The 23,256-nt window shown below is 31.4% G+C and overlaps 1 protein-coding gene across 1 annotated transcript; it reads left to right on the top strand.

Annotated features, from left to right (window-relative positions):
• Positions 1-19,499: 19,499 nt before the first annotated feature.
• On the top strand, positions 19,500-22,790 carry LOC129317381 (receptor-like protein 9DC3). The gene has a single exon (XM_054961714.1). The coding sequence runs from the start codon at positions 19,500-19,502 to the stop codon at positions 22,788-22,790; it is 3,291 nt and encodes a 1,096-aa protein (XP_054817689.1).
• The last annotated feature ends 466 nt before the right edge of the window (positions 22,791-23,256 follow it).

Genomic DNA, 23,256 nt, shown 5'->3' on the forward strand with positions numbered 1-23,256 from the left:
TAAGTGATATAAATTCTGAACAAAATGAATAATTGGGAAAACTACAAGAATATCACAAGGAAAAATTACAAAAATTGGCACAAATTTTTTTTATAATTTAAAACAAGATAAAATTACATTATTTTTAAATAAAATTCAAACTCTGGCCCTTAAAATTTTAAGATAAGTTTCTCTAAATTATCGCTCTTTACTTGTTATAAAACTAATTTAAATAAAATATTAGTTGAGAGAAAAATTAATTTACATTAACTTTAAAAAATTTGGGTCATTACAATAAGAAATTTAGTCCGATTAGTGAGAGAAAAGAAAAAAGGAATTGAGTTAATCTGTTAACTTCAGCAAGTAAGGAATGTCCTTCACAGATTTCAGGGTTTTGTGTAAAGAAGCAACCAGTTCTTCTGAGCAAACAAAGAAAAATATCTATTTTCCACCAAAGAAAATTTGCATTTAATGGTTAATTGAAAATTCAGTGGATGTACAGAGGGATTTTATATTAGGAAAATAATATTGTAGTTTAACCTCATTCCCATGAATCTGAAGCTAACAAAATTATAGCGAGAGCTTATACCAGGTGGTGTCACACACTGCATGAAGTAGAAATGGTTAGTTATGCATGCTACGACATTGGCATAATCTAAATTTGAAAGCAACAAACCTTATTCATGACGTACAGAATCTCTTGTGATTGATGCATTGCCAGATTCCTTTTATTCGAGAGTGTCTACAATCCTCTCTCTCTAATATTGGAAGAAGGCCACTGCTGGCCCGAACTTGCACTTCACTTCTCATGTCCATCATGGAATTCAACTGCAGTTGCAACAAGGAAGTAAGAACATGGAAACACACAAGAAGTTTAGAAAACTGAGATTGACAGCAGAAATCAAACAAAATGATTGGGTAAGCAAACATAGGAATATTACACATTTAGATCACTTTACAAAATCAAAGGAAGGGCCTTCAGTAAGAACACATATTGAAAAAGAGACCATATAAAATACCTAGTTAACTTAAGCAAAGAACATAAAACAAATTTATCAACAATAAAAGTTCCTTAATTTTCATAGTGATGAGAGATTAAATATACAATGTACCCTGTGGGTCCAGCTATTAAATGCTCACCAGTTTTTGGAATCATGTCTTTATGCAAGTAACAAATAGTCCAAGAACAAAGACTACAATTACTAACCATGTGCATGCATTTATGTTAGTTACTGGATGACAACCTCAGGAAATGGACCATCCATTGTTATGATATCCTTAGACATAGATGATCGAGCACAATACTAGATATATCCTGACTCATGTAGCAAATCCTCTCCGTGACATTTAATCCATCATCCATTCCTGCTACCTGAAGATAGATTAATTTTCCATTCGCGGTAGGTTCATGAAAAAGGTGTCATAATATCAATAATAGTTATATGTGTTCTGATTAAATAAACTGGAATTTAATATGAGAATTGAGAAGTTTTGATGAAGCTACTATAAAATTATAGGGTAGCACCTAGATTAAATAATAATAATAATAATAACAACAGTAATAATAATAATAATAGCCTACTAGTTCACTGCCATTACGCACCTGATTTGGATAATTAAAAAAGAATATACATTAAAGTTAACAGAGGAAACTCTCCTGCATACACGTCAGCACATGTAGTAACAGAGGTGATGATACCCGGTCGCCATTATATATGCTAAAAAGGATGGCCCTAAACATCCACCATTATTTGGTAAAAAATAAAAAAAACATCCACCATTAACTAGAAGGTGTCTACAAATCACTAAACGTCAACCAAGAATACAACATAGGTCTTTTGTTACTTTTGTAAGTGAAACCACTTTAATTTTGATGCGTTGCAAAGAGCAAACATATCATTGTGAATTATGAAGAACGGACATCCAAGTTTAGTATTTATATATTTCAACACCAAAAAGATACAAAACCATATCTTCCCTTCAAGATCATGACAACTTCAATACCAGTGCCATGCTTGTACATAGCTAAATATTGAGATTTTCACAAGCTTTACTGTAGGAGCATTGTCTACTTGACCATCTGCATCACTTAAATAGTTACCTCAACCACATAATAAGCATTATACCACTTCGTTGCAAAGCAGACAAGAGGGCTTATCCACATTTAGTGCTGCTGTAAATGACCAAAGGGTTCGCTTGATATTTTACTGTAAAAAGATATTATAGCTATGAGATACATAAAAAAGTAGAATGCCACAACTACCAAATAAAAAACTCAACCTAAAGTCAAGAATGATAGATATTGATGCTACGAAACATACATGCAACGTGAGACCTAGGAGGAATATAGAAATAATATTCAAATATAAAACCAAATGAGCAGAAATTTCATAGGTCTTGTGAAGAAACTATTTGAGGCATCCCGTTAGCAGCTTAAAAGTAGGCATCGACTCAGACGGAAATGAGCAACAAAATGATGCCATTGTCAAAATCAGTCGCATTGTAAATGAAGAGGAGTGCGACTCTGAAGCTAATAGTCTTAACACTGAAAAATTCAATGAAGGTCCTAAAATTGAAAACGTTGATCATTCCCAGTCTCTTATTCTGTAGGATAAACAGACAGACTTGCTTCAGGAGTTCGGGTTGAACTTCTACCCGTCACACGCATTAAAACTTAAGCTTCAAGATTCCCCCAGATAGCGGTCTCAACAGGCCAAAATTGATTCCGTATTTGCTAGTTCGTGCTGTTGGAGATCAGTAGCAATGAAACTGAATTTCAAATCGGAAGCCAGGTTAGTGATCATCTTTCCTAATCATACAATTCTTTTTTACGTCAAATTACTTTACAACAAAAAGAAAAAGAAAATCCCTCTTTTATTTTTACTTGATTCCCGGGGGAACCGATCCGCCACGAGGCTTTGTTCTTCTGGAGCAAACGACTCCATAGAAGACACATAGCAACAGTGTGTTGGAACTTCAGTATCTCCGGAACGGAAAGGAAGCGAAGGGCTCGCTCTTATATATGTTTTACTTTTTAGTGTGCTCTAAATTTAAACTTGCCAAATTAATCAAATCAAGTCAAAATATAACAGCTATTGGTTAATGTTATAACAGCTGTCAATTTTTTTTAAAACATAAATTGATTATAATTACAATTATAAAGATTTAAATTTTGACAGTCTTACAATTGCTGTAAATTTTGAGTAATATAAATTGATTAAGTATTAAAGTTATAACTGCTGTGAACTTTTAAAAAATATAATATAAATTGATTGAACAGGATATCGATTAAAGCAATGGCATTTATATTTTGCCAGTCTTACAATTAATTACAATAGCCGTCAATTTCAAAAAATATACATTGATTAATTATTAAAATTAAACAGTTGTCAAATTTTACTTTTGTTAACATTATTGCCTTTTTACTAAAAAAAAAAAAAGGGTGTCGAATCTCTGTCTTTAAAGACAGATTCCAAGCAACGGTCTTCTCTTGGTCTTTTTTTTTTTTTGACCTGATCATCTCTTGGTCTTTGGGCCATATACATGTTGGAATTAATTGCATTTTTTCTTTCATCGTTTGTCCATCGTTTGGTTGGGCTTTATGTAAGAAAGCCCATTCGATTAAGAAACTTGATTGGAGTAACAAAAAAAAATGTTAATGCCTTAACTCAAGATCAAATATTAATTTTACCAACAAAAAATAAAATATTAATTGAATCAATTACTCAATAATTTAGTATTTCATCTATCTATTATTATAAAGCACATTTAACTAAATTACATTTTCAATGAATTAGTTAATTTTCTTTAAAAGATCATATTTTTATATTTTTACCTTTTTTTAATATAGGTATTTGATAGGGTTAATTCGAGCATTGTCGTGCTTAATTGAAAGTAGTTCTTCGAAAGACATTTTTTGCATTTATATGGATTTGAATTTAATACCTCATACTTAAACAGCCATAACCCTTTTTACTATAACCAACTTCTATTGGTCATATTTACCTTTATTCAATTAAATATTTTAATTGAAAAACATTCTTAATTACACCTCCTAATTAAAAATATTTTTTTAAAAAATTATCAATTACATCTTTAAATATCTAAGATACTTATAATAATTAATACCCACTAAATGCCTTATATTAAGTATCAAGAAATTATTTAGGAAGGTGGTCTATAATAGGGACATGGGTATTTTTAAGGGAGAATAACAGCTAGGTCCTAGAATATTGAATTAATAATAATTAAGTCCCTAACAAAATAACCGTTGTATGGTTCTAACTATATAGTGATTGGTTTCAAATAATTGTTAAATATCCAAATTATATAACAGTTATTTCAAAATAACTGTTATATATACCCCAAATATATAATAGTTATTTCAAAATAACTAGAAGACTTGTTTGGAATTTTTCTTTTCAAAATAGTTGTTGGCTATTCTCACAAGTATATACTTTTGTTAGGAATGTGTGTCTATATTATCTAAAGTAGGCAAAAGTCCTACATTTAAAGTTTGAAAATAATTCAATGGATCTATCTTTCCATAAGAAAGGATTACTAATAAAAGGTTGAAATATGGTAAATATTAAGGTATTTACAAGATTAGAGACCGTTATATATATTCAGACATTTCTTGCCCAAGGACAAAGGAATAGAGCATGCTCCAAAATTTCTACCTCCTTAAGATATACAGGACACATATCAAAATAACAGCAACTCCTCCTTTTTTGGGCTGCTCTAACAGGTACTGCTCTAGCAAACATATCCATAGGAAATGATTTATTTTTGGAAGAGCTTTAACCTTCCATATCATCTTCCAAACGATTTATTATACGCTTCAACAGACCCATTTCAGCACTCTTACTAATCATGCAAGACAAGACTTCTGCCATTATGATAAAGATGTATGGAGACAAGGATCACCTTGCCTCAAACCTCTCCCTGGAACAATAGAAGCTAATGCAAACTCACTTGTCAAACCAGTTCTTCTATTCCTCAAATAATGAAAAATGTCGTGCAATAATGACATTATCATGTATCAATTTTCCAGGTGTGAAAGCCTCTTGACTTTGAGAAATACAGAAGCTTCATAAGGGTTTTAGTCTGTTAGCTAAGACTTTTGACGCAATTTTGTAAGAAAAATTTCATAAACATACGTCTAAATTGTGAAACATAGTCAGATTTTTCAACTTTTGGAATTGAATTGACATTTGTCTAGTTAAGCTTAGCTATAGTACCCTTGCTTTCAAATAAATGTTGCACCATGCTACAAACTTCTTCTTTCACATCACTCCAAGAAGCTTGGAAAAACTTGCCATTAAACCCACCAGATACCTTTATTCCCTCCCAATTGACATACAGAATCATAAATTTCTTCTCTAAGAACAGGCCTCACCAGATCTGAATTCATATCTCTTGTTATTCTACAGTCAACATATTGTAGCACCTTACTAAATCCCAAGTAACAGAAGGCCAAAAGAGAACTTCATAATAAACAACAAATCATCCTAGAAATATCACTTTCTTCCTCCAACCATTGATCATTCCTACCTTTTATCTTCAAAACAGTATTTATCTGTCTTCTCTGGACTGTGGACAGGTGAAAAAAAAAAAAAGGGAATTCTTATACTCGATTGCAGCCAAGAAATTCTTGACCTTGGTCTCCAATATTCCTCCTCCCTCTGCCAAATTTTTCTACTTCTTCCATATTTCACAACTTATCTGCGCGGAAGAACCATTAGAGTAGTCATTAACCTTTTTTTCTCATTAGTTCATCAATAAGTTTCTTATAAGGATATTCTCTTCTGCTCCATTCCTTTAACACCTTCCTACAGTGATTCAACATTTTAATAACATCATTCACAGCATTTCCAGCTTCCCATCTAACCTCTTTCCACCCTTGTCTCACCACTTCATTCAGCATAATCAGGATGAGTAGGCCACATATTCTAAAACTTAAATATCTGTGGAGACTCTTGTAGCACAGATCCACTTGTATCATATTATGGTCAGAACCAACAGCCTCAAGATGAAAAACCTGTGCTCTAGGAAATTTCTCCCTTAAATCCACATTACCAAACACTATCAATTTTTTCTTTTATATGATCATCTCCTACTCTCTTATTACTCCAGGTGTAATTTGAGCCATTATAGCCCATATCTTTCAAAATACAATCAGCAATAGGCTGCTGAAATTTCAATATCTTCCTTATTGCCCTTGGCTTTCTCCCTAACTTTTCACTTTGAGAAGTCATGCCATTGAAATCCCCAGTCCACAACCATTCATCCCTCACTACCCCAGCCAAATTCTGAAGATTTGTCGACACCTTATCTCTCTCTCTCTCTCTCTCTCTAGGAGGGCCATTTACAGAAGTTATAAACTCTGCAGACCTGACCTGATTTGGACATGAATAGAGTGATCATAAGAAGCTAATACTTCTACTACCACCTCATTAGTCCGCCACAAACTTAAGCCACCACTTTTCCCTCTAGGCTCAACCAAATACCCCTCCCCCTCCTTTTTTTTTTTTTAAAAAACATTAATTCTTTATAGGTTTCTATAGCACATTACTTAACCTACCCTTGCAAATTATTTCCTCTTTTTAAATGTTAAACTAACTTCTACTTTCCATCTTTTTTGTTTTTGGACTACGTACTGTACATTAATTTTCTTGTTTTTTTAATATATTGATCCATTTTATCAAAAGAATTATTTAATTTTTTATTTTCAGAAATTTGAAACAAATTAAACTGTTGAAAATAGTTGAAACATTGTTTTCCCTCATTACTGAACCTTGTGCATTTGTGTGGCCCAAAAAAAAAAAAAACCTTGTACATCGCATGCAGGTGGGATGGCGGATCTTAGTTTTTGTCATGCTTCTTTTGCTTACAATTAAATTTAGCTGGTGAAAAATATTTGATCGTTCACATGCCTTCCATTTCCAGCAAATTGTTTTAGTGTTAGAGCTTCGCTTTCTTGATGAACGTATAACAAGCTTAAATCTAGATCATGCATATTAGTTTTGGCAGACCAAATTGTTATTATATACGTTTAATGTTTAATCGACCCAAAATTCTTGTGAAAATCTAATGTTGAGAAGCAAAGTAGCGTTGAGTTTCAAACACATTCTTTTAAACTGTAACATGGATAGACCATAAAAAATATTAAACATTCAAAATTGAGTATTGCATTAAGCATATATATATATCAATCTAATAACTTTTAACTCATGTAATCTGTTGTTTTGAATTGATTTGATTGAACACCCTATACAACAAATTTAATTAGTTTTTTTTTGTTTTTATATATTATATCTTAATATCTTTTAAACTAAAATAACTTCCCTAACATACGATGAAATCTTCCCCGTGCATCGGATAAGGGAGTTCTAATTAGAAATGATCAATGATGGAGTCAAGTTCATGTGAGGAGGGGCAAATACACCCCCTCACATGAAAAAAATTACACATATATTTGAGGTCTAAATTTAAATTCTATATCATGATATATTTTTGACAAAAAAAATCTCAATATATTTTGCCCAAATAGATGTATGTATAAATGTGCTGACATGGAAAACAATTCTGTTTGGTCTCAAATTATTCTTCATTACATTCACATGCAAAAAAAAAAATAGTGATAACAAATCATGTAGATTACATATACAAAATATTTAGGCTTTAACATATAAAAGAAAAGATAAAACACTGATCCTATTCTCGCTACAATACTAATTGACATGATACAACAAGCCAAACAAAGAACAAAAGAAAATGACATAGAATTCATGGCAGAATCCAAAGCCCTAATCTCTACCTGCTTCATTCTTATTCAATTTGCACAGGCCCTCCTTGCCATTTTTGCTTTTTACTTAGATTGATCCCCAAAAATTCTAACAAGGCAATGAGGTTTTCCAATTGAGAATACAGTATATATCCCATGAAATCGAATCCAAATTTCTCATCAGATTAAAGGTTGATGACTTATTGCATGTTTTTGACAATGGAACGCCGCACAATCTTACATTTCTTTTATATGAATCATTTTGGAATGTATCAAATTGTTTATCTCTTGGTATGTTCCCCCCAAGCTGATTTCGTAAAAGGTTCAAAAAGCAAGAAAGTTGAGATTCATCAATTCCTGTGGAATCTATTGACCCACAAGCTTGTTACATGATAGATCTAACCATTCTAGACTTATCAAATGTTCCATTGATTTTTAATAGAACCGGTGATTCTTTTGTGGAAGAGATTTAGCCCTATTAGTGCATGTAACTCCCCAATGGCTTTTAGAATCTCCCCATCAAATATATTATTTGACAAGTCAATCGTGATGAATATTGTCAAGATCCTTTCCATTTCTATGGTAAAAACCTTTCCATGTAATCATCACTGAATCCTTATATGTTGGATAAGTTTTAATTAACATACACTATAAAAAAAATGACTTTCAGCGGCGACACTAAAAAGTCGCCGGTGAAAGTGTGACTTTCAGCGGCGACAGTAAACGTCGCCGCTGAAAGTGTGACTTTCAGCGGCGACAGTAAACGTCGCCGCTAAAAGTGTGACTTTCAGCGGCGACAAGATATAGTCGCCGCTAATTGTTAGACTTTTAGCGGCGACATTTGATGTCGCCACTGAAAGTCACACTTTCAGCAGCGACTTTTACTGTCGCCGTTGAAAGTTGAGAATCAGCGGCGACTTTTTAGTGTTGCCACTGATTGGCAGCATTTTTTTATTTGTTTTAAAAAAATTATGTTGCAAGTTTCAGCGGCGACATAGTTGAGAATCAGCGGCGACTTTTTAGTGTCGCCGCTAATTGTCAACATTTTTTAATTCTTTTAAAAAAATTATGTTGCAAGCTTCAGCGGCGACATAAAAGTCATTGCTGAAAGTGGACTTTCAGCAGCGACTTTTTAGTGTCGCTGCTGATTGTCAGTATTTTTTAATTCTTGTAAAAAATTATGTTGCAAGTTTCAGCGGTGACCTGAAAGTCGCCGCTGAAAGTCAACTTTCAGTGGCGACTTTTTAGTGTCGCCGCTGATTGTCAGCATTTTTTTGTGTTTTCAAAATTAGATTAAAGTATTTTTCATAGGAAAAAATATATTTTTGTTTTAGCAATTTCATGATGTTCTTTTTATTTAAATTTTAATTTATTTTCATTTCCATTTATTTAACCAAGTTGTATGTATGTATGCATGTATGCATAGATACACATACATATGTTGTAATATTACAAGTAGAGAGAGGTTTATATTAAGAGATAGAGAAGGGGCCATTTAACTCAATGCCTGCAAAATCAAAAGTCTTCTAATTTTATAGAAGTTTAGAAAAATCATGGTTAAATTAACTCTTTTAATTTGCTTCACTTAATTACCTTTTTTTTTTGCTTAAATTATTTTTTGACAAGATTCAACTCTTGTTTTTCTTTTGCTTTTTCTTTTTCTTCTTTTGTCATATTTGTTTTTCACCCATGATTTCTTGTGTCTTTTTCTATTTCAAAAAGAATTTGGATATTCTGCACAAATATCTCTTTCAAATTTTTCTCTTATTTAATTTATTCTATTTTCTATTTTTGAGATTTCTATTTGTTCTTCAATTCTTTTATAATGTATTTCTTTATTTCTACCTCTTCTACTTTTCTTTCAGGTTCACTATTCCTATTTGGCTATAGACTAAGACTCTTAAGACTTATCTTATTCTTCTTTTTTGACTTAGATCCTAATATCTTATTGAACTATCTCATATTTCTATTTCTACAAGTTTTATTTTCTATTAATATTGTTCTTCCTTGGCTTAATAGGAACACCACTGCCTAACTTTCCTATTCTTTCACAGGATTTTTGAATATTATATTTCTTGAATATTCTCTGTTTATTACTAAACTTACTTGGCAATATCATTTTTTTATAAGTTAAATGTGATATTATGTTCATGTATCTTTGTTGATTTATTTGAAAAGGGGTGTTATCTATTTCATTGTCTATATTTTCTTCTGCTTTTATTTTACTAGTTATAACGAGGAACAATAAATTCTACTGTTTTAACATATAGACAAATAATTAATATTATAAAACCTTTAGAAAAGATAATTTTAAAAAATATAAAATAGAAATAGTTTGTTATAAATGTGAAAGATTTGGCCATTTTTATAATTTTTTTAAAAAAATTATGTTGCAAGTTTCAGTGACTTTCAGCGGCGACTTTTTAGTGTCGCTGCTGTTTGTCAGCATTTTTTAATTCTTTTAAAAAATTATGTTGCAAGTTTCAGCGGCGACATAAAAGTCGCGGCTGAAAGTCGACTTTCAGCGATGACCTTTTAGTGTCGCCGCTGATTGTCAGTATTTTTTTAATTCTTTCAAAAAAAAATATGTTGCAAGCTTCAGCGGCGACATAAAAGTTGCCGTTGAAAGTGGACTTTCAGCGGCGACTTTTTAGTGTCGCCGCCGATTGTCTGCATTTTTATAATTTTTTTACTAATGTATAATTATCAATATTTTTACTATTTATTCTTAGATATTTTTTATATTTTAATTATAAATATGAATATTAAAATAAATAATATAACAACCTCAAGAAGTAAAAAAAATTAAAATAAATAATACAAATTATATTGTACCAATTATATTTATAGTTTACTTTAAACAAAATAAATAATATAATTTATAATTTTCTAAATTGAAAGAATTAATTGAAGTATTTAAAGATAGTAATGATATTTTATAATATTTAATATTTAATATATATGTGTGTTTGTATAGTTTAATAATATGTGTGTATATATATATATATATTTAATTATGCAATAATAGACTACAGGTTCATTCCAGCTTAGTGGCAAAATGGTTGGACACAAAAGGAGGAGGTCACGAGTTCAAACCTTGGAGGAGACAACTTTCAAAATGGAAATATAAATTGATGACATGATGACATGTGGCGTGTGTGAGAGCGACACATGGAGAGTGACATGGGGCCACATGGCATGAGGTGAGGGGCGACACATGGAGGATGACATGGCGTCACGTGGTGTGAGGTGGGCCCTATGTGGAGGGTGACATGGCACCATGTGGCGTGTGGTGAGAGCAACACAGGGAGAGTGACATGGTGCCACGTGGCGTGAGGTGAGGGCGACACGTGGTGCGAGATAGGGCCTTATGTGGAGGTGACATGGCGCCATATGGACGGTGATGTGGTGCCATGTGTGTAAGTAAACCAACATTACTTTTCAACGACAACTTTTTGGTAGCTTCAGCGGCGATAAGATATAGTCGCCGCTGATCGTTAGACTTTCAACGATGACTTTTACTGTCGCCGCTGAAAGTTGAGAATCAGTGGCGACTTTTTAGTGTCGCCGCTGATTGTCAACATTTTTTTATGTTTTAAAAAAATTATGTTGCAAGCTTCAGCGGCGACATATAAGTCGCCGCTGAAAGTCGACTTTCAATGGCGACAGAAATAGTCGCCGCTGATGCGTGGTTTCTGCGGCGACAATTGTCGCCGTTGATTCTCAACTTTCAGTGGTGACTTTTATTATCGCCACAGATTGAATTAGTGACAAGAGCTTTCGTGGCGACATTGTGGCGACTTTTTGACTTTCGACGGCGACAAATGTCGCCACAGATTTTCAACTTTCAGCGGTGACTTTTTTTGTCGCCGCAGATTGAATCAGCGACAGAAGCTCTCGCTGCGACATTATGGCGACTTTTTGTCGCCGCTGAAAGTGTTCAGCGGCGACTTTTGACTTTCAGCGGCGACATTTGTTGCCGCTGAAAGTCAATTTTTTTATAGTGATATAATGTGAACCATTTTCAACATTATCTATTTTCAACATTCCTTTAAACTCCTTCATGTATGTTGTCGGCAAAGATCCGTTGAAATGGTTGTTGGAAATGTAAATCCTTAAGTTTGGAAATGGTTGCTTGGTATTGGAAATAGGAATGCCCCAAAATCTATTCTCTCTTAAAACAAGCATTTGTAAAATTGAAAAACATTTGTATTAATGTTAAGCCAAAATATGGCAATAAATTGATTTGACTTATAATTCATATTCCAGATTCATAACAAAAGATGCAGAAATAATGACATATTTGTGGTACAAGGAAAACTAATTTTTTAAATTAAAATTTTGATTTATTATGTTTCTTAATTTAGTTAACTCCTTGCCAATTCATAATTTACATCAAAGTAAAAAATATAACTAACACACACATGTTAATTGTTAATTGATGTTTATAAATCATTGAGAGTAATTTGCACGGACAAGTCTTCTAAGTTTTGCTTTTGTCCGGACATAGGTAAATGTAGCTAACACACACGCATTAATTGTTAATTGATGTTCATAAATCATATAATTTACAAGGACAACTCTCTTCTAAGTTTTTGAATATGGATTTTTTGAAATATTCTTCTTTTTATTAGAAAAACTGGTAAGACGTTACGTAAATGGTAATAAAAACTTGTCTCCTTAGGTCTGACATACAGACATGAGGGGAAATAGCATATATATGCTCAGTTTTGACTCCATGCAATAGACTTGACTTGACCCATAAAAGAAAATAATTGCAGGAATAAAATAATGAACGAAACTGGGTGGTTGGTTCTTTTTGGCTTGACTTCAAAGTCTGCTCCATTAATATAAATATCAAATGCTAACAAACGGATGACTTCAATTTCTTTTTGAGTTGACTTGAAAAATATTTGGTGTAATTAATCCATGTTCAAAGGAAGATTGTTCCTTACAAGATGATTGCTATTTTTTCATTAAATTGAGAAAATTAATGGTGGCTATGTTTTGTCTATAATTTGTTAAATTTTTAACAGATTTTTTTATCAACAACTTGATCAACCATTTGATTATCTCTTATGTTACTGACTTACTGTTGTTATGTATGACTAAATATAATAAAATTTTCATTGCCATTTTTCAATTTTTTAAATAGTAAGAATTTGTTTAGTTTTTTAATCATAGGATAATATCACGTATCTTTAAATAATAAAAGACGATCCTCTCATATCATTAATTAAAAAAATAAACTTAATGAAAAAATAAACATAGTATTTTGACCTGTTTATAATTTGTGAAAAGATTGATTGGAGAAATAAACCACCAGTTCAATACAAATCATTTAAAACCTGTCTGGTTTCTATTTTAAAAAAATTAAAACAAAAAAATTAAGCAAAAAACTTGTTTGGAGGAGTATTTTGAATTTAATTGATTTTAAAATTGTTCTATTTTTAAAAATAAAAAATGAAAACATTTTAAAGCTATTTTTATTTTATTTTTCTTGTTTTCAAAATACATTACATTTGATTATTAAAGATCATAGTTACTTTAGCTAATAATTATCATAAGCTATAACCATTAACCATCGGCGACGATTACTATTAACCAATTTTTTTAATTATAAACCCTATTTTTAAATTAACACAATCAAACAGATTTTTCTTTTGTTTTGTTTTGAAAAAAAAAATTAAAACTGTATTGCAAAATAATTTTTTAAAAAAGTGAAAATAAAAATTAAACGGCCCATAATTTTCTCATAAAATGATAGAATGCGAATCCCAAATTTTGCTTTTCCCCCATTATAAGTTGTAATAAAGTTGGCAGGGACAAGTCATTTTACTCTTCCACTCTTCATTTTTTTTTTTAATTGTCCAAAGCATCGTAGAGAATAAGGCATTCATTTTTCGGAGTCATGTGTGGTTCCTTTTAATGCATTTTCATTGCTATATCACATCACAAAGAAAAGTTTTTGTAGTTATTCATAGTTTTTCAATTATTCCAAGTCATGCTTGGAAAAAGAAAATCAGTGTTCATTTTTTACCAATTTCAGTGGACGTCTTTCACTATGGAGTCATCAATGAGATTATTACAAGTCAAGTGAAAAGAAACACGGCAATGAACATTTGAGCAAATAAAATTACTTTGAATATTCTAAGCTTATGTCAAGATCAAAATTTAAAATAGAGTAAACTATCATTATTCAATTTTGTTATTCTTTATTGATTTTCAAGTAAAGAGTGACTTGAAGGACAATGGGATCGATCATCTCAATCGAGGGGTATATTTGAATGGTAAAGAAATTAGTTCGAGTAAACTAATTAGTTCAGCGTGATAATAAACTATAAATGTTTTTATTAGCAAGGGACCGCTTTGAAATTTCTCCTCATATAATGACTTTTTATCTAAAATAATTTCTTAAATATTAATTTTCATATGATGGATAATATAATCAAATTGATTAGCGGGCGAGGTCAAGCTTTTTATGTATGGACTAATTAATTAAGATCTTTGCACCGATGAAGTAATAATATTAACGGAACTATCCTTAAGTTTAATAGAACACCCAATTCATATTAAACCACAACCGCTTTACAATAAAACATAGAGATGAGAAAAAAAAACTTAGGAAGCATTTAGATTGGTGGATTTTGATTTAAATTTTCATTTAAGATTCTTTATTTGAGTAGTATAAAAAATTCGAATTCAAATTCAAAAATAATGAAAAGAGGGAGATGGTGGAAATGAAAACAAGAAGAAAAGAGAAAGCTACAGTGAATGACATTTCGAATGACTTAAGTGTATGGGAGATTTGAAATTATCAAATAATTATAATAAAATATTGTAAATTGTCATGCGTGTTTCTTTTGTCACTTTAACCCAATGAACAAATGTGCAATTAACAATGGAATGGAAGAACATCACATCTTAGTTTAGAACATCAAAACTCAAGTTTATGAGTGCTTACATTTTATTGTATATTAGTTATGAAGTTTGAAATTATCTATTGTGAGACTTCTCGCATTAACACAAATTCACATACACTCGAACATTATTTACACTTAAATATTCTGAATCAAAGTAATCCTCCCTCTAGTATCTTATATTTGAGATAAATCTTAAGAAATCTAGACAAAACATGAGCTTCATTCTTCCATATTTAACAAGAATTAAATAACATATGCTTGGCCTTTATATATGGTCTTTATTATTTGACTCTGACAATGCCTGATATAATTGTTTCGGGGAGTCTTGATTTATTGACTCAAGCTTCATTACAGAACAATGCTTTTCAGCTAACAGCTTTTGTAATTTCTTGGTGGGAACCAGCAGGACCTTATGAGGTTGTATAAATCAAGGGAGAATTATATTTAAGTCTTAAATAAGAAATTAAATCAATTGATATTTTGACTAATCCACAATCCCCATCCACAGTTGATTAATATTTTAACTTAATACTCTATCATGATTACAAGTCCAAAGAGAGAGTCAATTTCAAAAGACTAACTTATTATATGAGAAAGTCTTTTATGCTTATAAATCTCACTCTACTTGTATGGCTTCTCGATATAAGACTCATGACAATGCTACTCTATTAAAGAGCTGATATCCTTAGCAACTCCACTTCACAGTACTTCACTTTACTCGGCCTTCTATTGGTCAAAACCTTTGTGGGTAGCCCATTTAAGTGACACCACCAGCCTTTCAATGGAAGTGCTCATGACATTGAGGCTTTTATTTAAACATCAGTTGACATTAATTGCACAAACTTTTCAAGTCAAGTGAAAAAGAAATAGAAGCTATCCATAAGTGTGTGTAGAAAAAGTAGAGAGAAGTTTCTATAACAACTAATTTAAGCAAAACCGAAGAAAAGTCAATATATTTTAATCTCATGCATATATAATAAAAGTAACATGAGTTAAAATCAAATTACGTCGATTAAAGTTATTACAAAGTCTTATAGGGTACCGTCTTTTGAAAAAGTATAGACAATTGATTATTAACCAACATTATTATTTTCTCAACTTAATTAGATATATCTCAAATATCTAGATACCGTGTTATTTACTTTGAATGAGTGAATGAATTTTTGTGATTCATTTTCAAGCCAATCGTGATATAATAAGGAACAATCTTCTTTTAGACAGGAATTACATACACAAAACATTTTCCAAGTCAACTGAAAAAGAAATTGAAGTAATCCATTTGCTAGTATCTGCCCATAGTGGGGGATACTAAGTCTATATACTGAACATGAGAAGCTTTTGATATTCATGTTAATATATATTTATGAATATATTTGCACCTTAACCTCAAAGTTAATTTTATCTCTATAATAAAACTCCTATTTGGGAGAAGATTTATGCAATAACCATAAGCAAGTGAGATCAATTACATGAATTATACAACTTTATTGTGATATATTAACAATTAAATATTTGGATATATTGTTAATAAGAAAATCTCGTTATTAAACTTAATAAATTATAATAAAAAACTCAAGATAATATATTTAACTCTCTACACTGGTACCTTCAACAGATTTCTTTGCATTAAAGTTGGAAACATAATTAGTTAATGCATGAAAGTAACCTTTCCAATGTCTTATATTCAGTACCAAAGAAATCCTCCCTCTTGTATCTTATTTGAGAATGGATGGAATTGTTTCTCTTTCTTTTTATTCAACATATGGGTTTTGGAGGATATATCAAATTTTTTTGCAAATAAAAGAATGAAGCAGCTAGAGATTAGAGCTTTGGATGCTATTATGATTTCTTTGTCACAATGGATTAATATTTTAACTTAATGCTCCTAGTAATAAAAGCGGAGTTACTTGGAAATAATTCAAGTAAAGCTGAAGTCTGAGTATATGGAAATAATTTTGATTTTCAATTTTTGTGGTTTGTGTCCATATTTAAATATAAAATAGAGTTCAATCATAAAAAAAATACTCCCTCCATTCAAAAATGTAAGGTATTTTTTGAGGAGTTGGATGTTTAAAAATGTAAGATATTTTTAGTTTTTCGAGGTGTAATCATTGCTTTTTTTTCCAAAAGTGCCTCTATTGATGGTGACTTTATATTTATTATAGGGTAGTTAATTGGGATAAATATGGAAAGAGAGGGTTAGTTTGAAAGTAGGTAAGAACTTTATTGGGGGGTGAGATTCAGTTAAAAATACCTTACATTTTTTAACGGATGGAGTAAAATAGAGTAAATTGATAGATATAGTGTTTAGCAGCTATGGGGCATGTTTTTATGTTAAAGAAAAGTTTTTTTTTTTTTTAGATACCGTGTTATTTACTTTTGAACGAGTGGATTAGAATGATTCAAATTAAATTCAATGCATTTGGTGCAATTTCACACTGGTCAAGTTATATATAAGGAAAAGTCTTAAACATCAATTAACATTGCTTACACAAAAATTTTCCACGTCAAGTGAAAAAGAAAAAGAAACCATCCATTTTGTAAGCACTTGCATTAAAATGATGGATTAAGTATCATTTTTGCCTCTCAATTTTACTCAAAGGGTCGCTGGACACTCTTAACTCAACTATAGATCAATTTTATCTGTCAATGTTAAATATTTCCTCCCTCATCACCTTGCTATTTACTCATTATCTGTTCACTATTATTGGGCTCAACATTTAACTTTTTTTAATTTGTTTATTATAAAATATGTCAGTTGAGGGTGTCCACTAATCCTTCAAGGTATAAAGTTGAGAGGGAAAAAAATGACAGTTAACCCAAAATTTTATAACAAAAATATATTAAAAAAGTTATAACGAAGACTTCGAAGTCAAGTAAGAAAGACCCAGGTACCCTGCAAAATCTTGTAAAATCATTTGTCTAATATTTGTGTATATCATAGCGAAGACTTTGAAGTCAAGTAAGAAAGAGCCACCAAGTTTCGTTAATTTTTTTCCTGTCATTATTTTCTTAATTTCTAGGCCATTTATATGATAGTGTGTAGAAAGTTGCACATGTCGATTCTTCAAATAAAGAAAGAAAGAAAGAAAGAAAGGCTAAAAATAATTTTAGCCCTCTAATTTTATATAAGGTTTCAATTTGATCCTTTAATTTTGCAAATTATATTTTTAATCCTTTAACCCTAATATCATTAGTTTCAAATGATTATTTCTTGTATCAATTATTGTTATTTTAAAAAAATTAAACTTAATATGTCAACATTTAAGAATGTTTTGTCAATATTTGAAAGTTCATTATAAAAATTTATTGGGATAAAATGAACAGTGTTAGGGTTAAAGGACTAAAAAGATATTTTATAAAATTAAAAAACTAAAATAAAATGATATATAAAGTTAAAGAATTAAATGTATATTTTAGTCCAGAAAAAAAGAAATCAGTCTTCGATTATTTAGTTATATAAATACATCCATACTTGCTTTTTTTTGTTCTTCAAAGACACAAGTGTGTGTTTTAGAAATAACAGAGAAGTTTCTATAGATTACGTGCACAAAATATTTTCGACAAAATCTGATAAGGAGCATTTTTAACAAATTATAGACAAAATATTAGCCACCATTAATTTGCTATAAATTAATTAGATATCTCATAGACCTCTATAAGTGTTATTTACTTTGAATGAGTGAATGGGATTCTTTTGATTCATTTCCAAGCCCATCGTATTATAAAGGAACAATATTCTTTTACACATAGATTACGTGCACAAAATATTTTCGAAGTCGTCAATAAAAAATGACAAAATATTTTCCAAGTCAACTGAAAAAGAAATCGAAGTGATTTATTTATTGTATTTAATATTTATACTAATAGCGAAAAAAGGTCTACTAGTTTTGTTGGAACTTGGCTTATCTTTGTTTATTTGTTCCTCCACTTTTTTCTTTGCACATTTTAGCCATTAAATTAAATTTTCAATGTTCCAGATTTAATATTTACAAACTATATGTTTTTATATGCTTTTTACTACAGTCCTTAACAGTTTAGATCAATTTTATGTATAATTTAGGGAAAAAATTATTTATACGAGACTATTTATAGCTAAATTAAATACATCAACAGAAAGCATGTTAGAATCATGCCTTTTATTCCTTTAAAAAAAAAATTACGGCACATATTGGCAGCAGAGTCGTTCTTTTTCCACGCTCTCAAACGAAATTTTATGGTCCTAATTAGTGACAAATTCCCACACGTCATGAAGTTCTATTTTAATTTGTAGCGAATTAAGAAATAAAAAAATATGAGATGAATTAAAAAAATTTTAAAGAGTAATAGCTTCCTTAATTTCTTAATCAACTAACACTGATTAATCAAATTTGGAATTCATTTATTTTAAACAAGTTAAGCAATAATGCGAATGCAAATTCCAGATAGCTCTCCAACCTCATCCACAATATAGAAACACAGTACTGATTTATTTTTTTTAACAAAAGTACAGAACCATTTTGTACAATGGTCGATCTTATAGTTTGAGGATACGCCAATTTAATTTGCAATAGACACAACTATTTTTACTATTCGTCCTTTGAAAGAACATTTATTGAAAAATTTTAAAGAAAAAAGTATTTAGACATTTTAGTTTAGTTGAGATTTCATGAATTCAAAAGACGAAAAACAAGACACAATAATTATAGGCTTTGAAAAATGAAAAGTCTTGATGTAGGTCCCTCGCGCCATTACGAGACTCCTTCTATAAATGAAGCTTCATCTTGTGGATGCCAATTCACTCAATCATTTCCTTCTTATGTTCTTCAGTTATGGCATTTGCAATGATGCTTTGCTTCTACTTGTTCTTTCTTTCTCCCTCCCTTTCTTCTTCTCTCAACCTGCCTTTTTGTATTTCTCATGACTCCTCTGCACTTCTCCAATTCAAACACTCTTTCTCTCTTAATCATTCTGCTTCAATCGAATGTGATGAGGATTTTGATGACTACTACCCATATACCACTCGGTTTGAGAATTCATCTTACCCCAAGATGGCTTCATGGGGGAATTATTCAAATTGCTGCTTGTGGGATGGGGTCACATGTGACTCCATGTCAGGCCATGTGATTGGCCTTGATCTTAGTTGTAGCTGGCTTCAAGGTCAACTCCTTCCAAATAATAGCCTCTTCCGACTATCTCATCTCCAATCACTCAACTTGGCTTTCAATAATTTTAGTGGGTCTTTGATATCATCTCAGTTTGGTAATTTTCCTTCTCTCACATATCTAAACTTAAGCCACTCTTTTTTCATTGGTGAAATTCCATCAAAATTTGCATATTCGTCAAAATTGGTCTCTCTTGATTTGTCTTGGAATGGATTTTACTCATTTGAGAAGTGGAGTCCTTTGAGACTAGAAACATCCACATGGGAGAAGCTCATTTTAAACATGACTTATTTGCGAGAACTTGCTTTAAATTATGTAAATATGTCTTCTATTTCACCAAGCTCCTTATCTTTACTCATGAATTTGTCATCCTCTTTGGTCTCCCTTAGACTTCAACATACTGAGTTGCAAGGGAAAATCACAAATGATGTTTTTTGTCTGAAAAATCTTCAGCAACTAGATTTGTCATGGAATAGAAATCTCAACAATCATCTTCCAATATCCAATTGGAGCTCTTCTCTTTCATTTTTGGATCTTAGTTACGCAGCATTCTCAGGAGTGTTTGATTCCATTGGAAAGTTAAAATATCTTAGTCATTTAGATCTTAGTAGTTGTAAATTTGAAGGGCGGGTTCCTTTGGGTTTCAAGAATCTTACCCAACTAACTTATTTGGACATTTCTGACAACATGTTTAGTGGCAAGATCTCATTCTTTTCATACCTAGAACATCTCACTTTCTTAAACCTTGAAGGCAATAATTTTGTTGAGGAAATCCCATCTAAGATCTCACAGTTGTCTAAATTAGCCTCACTTGACTTGTCTTCAAATTTTGGTATGAAGGGGAGTTCATCACTTAGACTTGAACTATCTACTTGGGAAATGCTGATTCTAAACTTAACTAATTTAAAGGTACTAAGGTTAGACCATGTGAACATGTCCTCTATTACACAAAAATCTTTTTCTTTGCTCATGAATTTGTCATCATCTTTGATTGAACTTTCTCTTGAAGAAACTTCTTTGCATGGTAATATCACAAATAGAATTTTCTATTTAGAAAATCTTAAATATCTAGATATGAGCTGGAATACAGATGTCAAGGTACAAATCTCAAAGCTCAACCGGAGCTCTCCTCTAACAAGTTTGATTCTCACTGGGATCCCTTTCTCAGGAAAGATACCAAATTCTATAAGCCATTTGAAGTCTCTTGAAGAGTTAGATCTCAAAAATTGCCAATTTGAAGGGCCTATTCCTCCAAGTTTCAAGAATCTCATTCAACTCACTTCTTTGGACCTTTCGTTGAACAAATTTAGTGGTGGGATCTCATTTCTTTCAACACTCGTAAATCTCACTTACATAAATCTTTCCAATAATAACTTTAGTGGTCAAATTCCATCACTTTCCAACCTTGAACGTCTCAATGACTTAGTTCTTTCAAACAATAATTTTAGTGGTGGGGTTTCATTTCTTTCAACACTTGTAAATCCGATTTCCTTATATCTTTCCAATAATAGTTTTAGTGGTCAACTGCCACTCTCACTTGGAAACCTTGAACGTCTCCAAGATTTAGATCTTTCAATAAATAATTTTAGTGGTGGAATACCAAAAGTGTTTGGAAAGCTCAATAAATTACACTCTTTGGAACTTAATAATAATAATTTCAATGGTCAAGTGCCTTCATCCCTTTCAAATACAAGTGTCACAATTCTTGATCTTAGCTTCAACAAGTTGGAAGGAAACCTCCCAATTCCATTCTTCAGAGCTAGATTTTTTTCAGTCTCAAACAATAAATTTAAGGGAGATATTTCCTTTCATTTTTGCAATGCAAGCTCAATTGAGATACTCAACTTGTCTCACAACAACTTGTCAGGTCCCATTCCACAATGCCTTGTTGCCCTCCCAAATCTCGTTGTTCTAGATCTACAGATGAATAATTTTTTTGGAACTTTACCAAACAATTTTTTAAAGAGAAATGTCCTACAAACTCTACATTTCAATAGCAACCGATTCAAGGGATCATTGCCTCTATCTTTGGCTCATTGCAATCAGCTCGAAATTTTTGATGTTGGACAGAATGAGATTGAGGATGCATTTCCTAAGTTGCTTGAAAGTTTTCCAGAGTTACAAGTGCTTGTTTTAAGAGAAAATAGATTTTATGGGACCATTCCTAATTCCAATACCAAGCATCCATTCCCTAAGTTAAGGATTTTTGACATTTCCAACAACCACTTTAATGGATCTTTGCCAACAACATACATCAAGGAGTTTAAAGGAATGATGAAAATAGATGATGTTGAAGATGGTTCACAATATATGGGAAGTAAAAATTATTCATATGAGGATTCAGTGGTGATCACATGGAAAGGTTTTACCATAGAGCTGGAAAGGATCTTGAAAATATTCGGCACTATGGACTTGTCAAATAATAGGTTGGATGGGGAGATTCCAGAAGCTATTGGAGAGCTACATGCACTAATAGGACTAAATCTCTCCCACAATAGAATCACTGGTTCTATTCCAAAATCAATGGGGAATTTGACAAGCCTAGAATGGTTAGATCTATCAAGTAACAAGCTTGTGGGTGACATTCCTCAAGAATTGACAAATCTCAACTTTCTTTCTATTTTGAACCTTTCACAAAATCAGCTTGAGGGAACCATACCAAGAGGTAAACAATTTGATACATTCCAAAGTGATTCATATGAGGGAAATGTAGGATTGTGTGGTGTTCCATTGTCAAAAACTTGCAATACGGATGGACCTTCATCAACTTTTGAATCTAATGAGAAATTTGGATTTGATTGGAAACCAGTAGCCTTGGGATATGGATGTGGAATGGTATTCGGAATCCTCATGGGACATGTTGTGTTCTCAATTGGGAAACCTCATTGGCTTGTTAAAATTTTTGGAAGTCAACCTGTGAAAGCAAAAAGGACAAGAAGGAGGGCTCATGCAAATTGAAGAAGAATGAAACAGATAGAGATTCGGGCTTTGGATGGTTTTATGAGTTTTTTTGTCTTTTTTTTTTTGTTTGGTTCTATGTTTGGCTTGTTGTATCATGTCAGTTAAGTATTGTCGTTAAGATTAGTGTATTATGTTATCACTACTTTTTGAAGGTGAATGTATTGAAGTTTAAGTATTTGAGGCCAATCATAATTGTTTTCCATGTTAATTGGCACATTTGCCACATATAATTAAGCAACTTTGGTTAGTTTGTTGGTTATTTCATTTGAATCAGCTCACCATTGAAAAAATAAATATAATTCATAAGAATCAATTATAAAAATTAAAATTACATGGGATTGATCAAAGGGTTTATATTTCATTCTTTGTATCTTTACCGCTTCCTGAACAAAAAAAAAATGTGCGACAAGGGTTTAATAAATTAGTGAGGGAAAACGATATTTAAAAACGTGTTTAACAATGA

The sequence above is a fragment of the Prosopis cineraria genome, unplaced genomic scaffold (assembly GCF_029017545.1).
Source record: "Prosopis cineraria cultivar Desert tree isolate PC_DT_omini unplaced genomic scaffold, ASM2901754v1 PC8, whole genome shotgun sequence".
NCBI lineage: Eukaryota > Viridiplantae > Streptophyta > Magnoliopsida > Fabales > Fabaceae > Prosopis > Prosopis cineraria.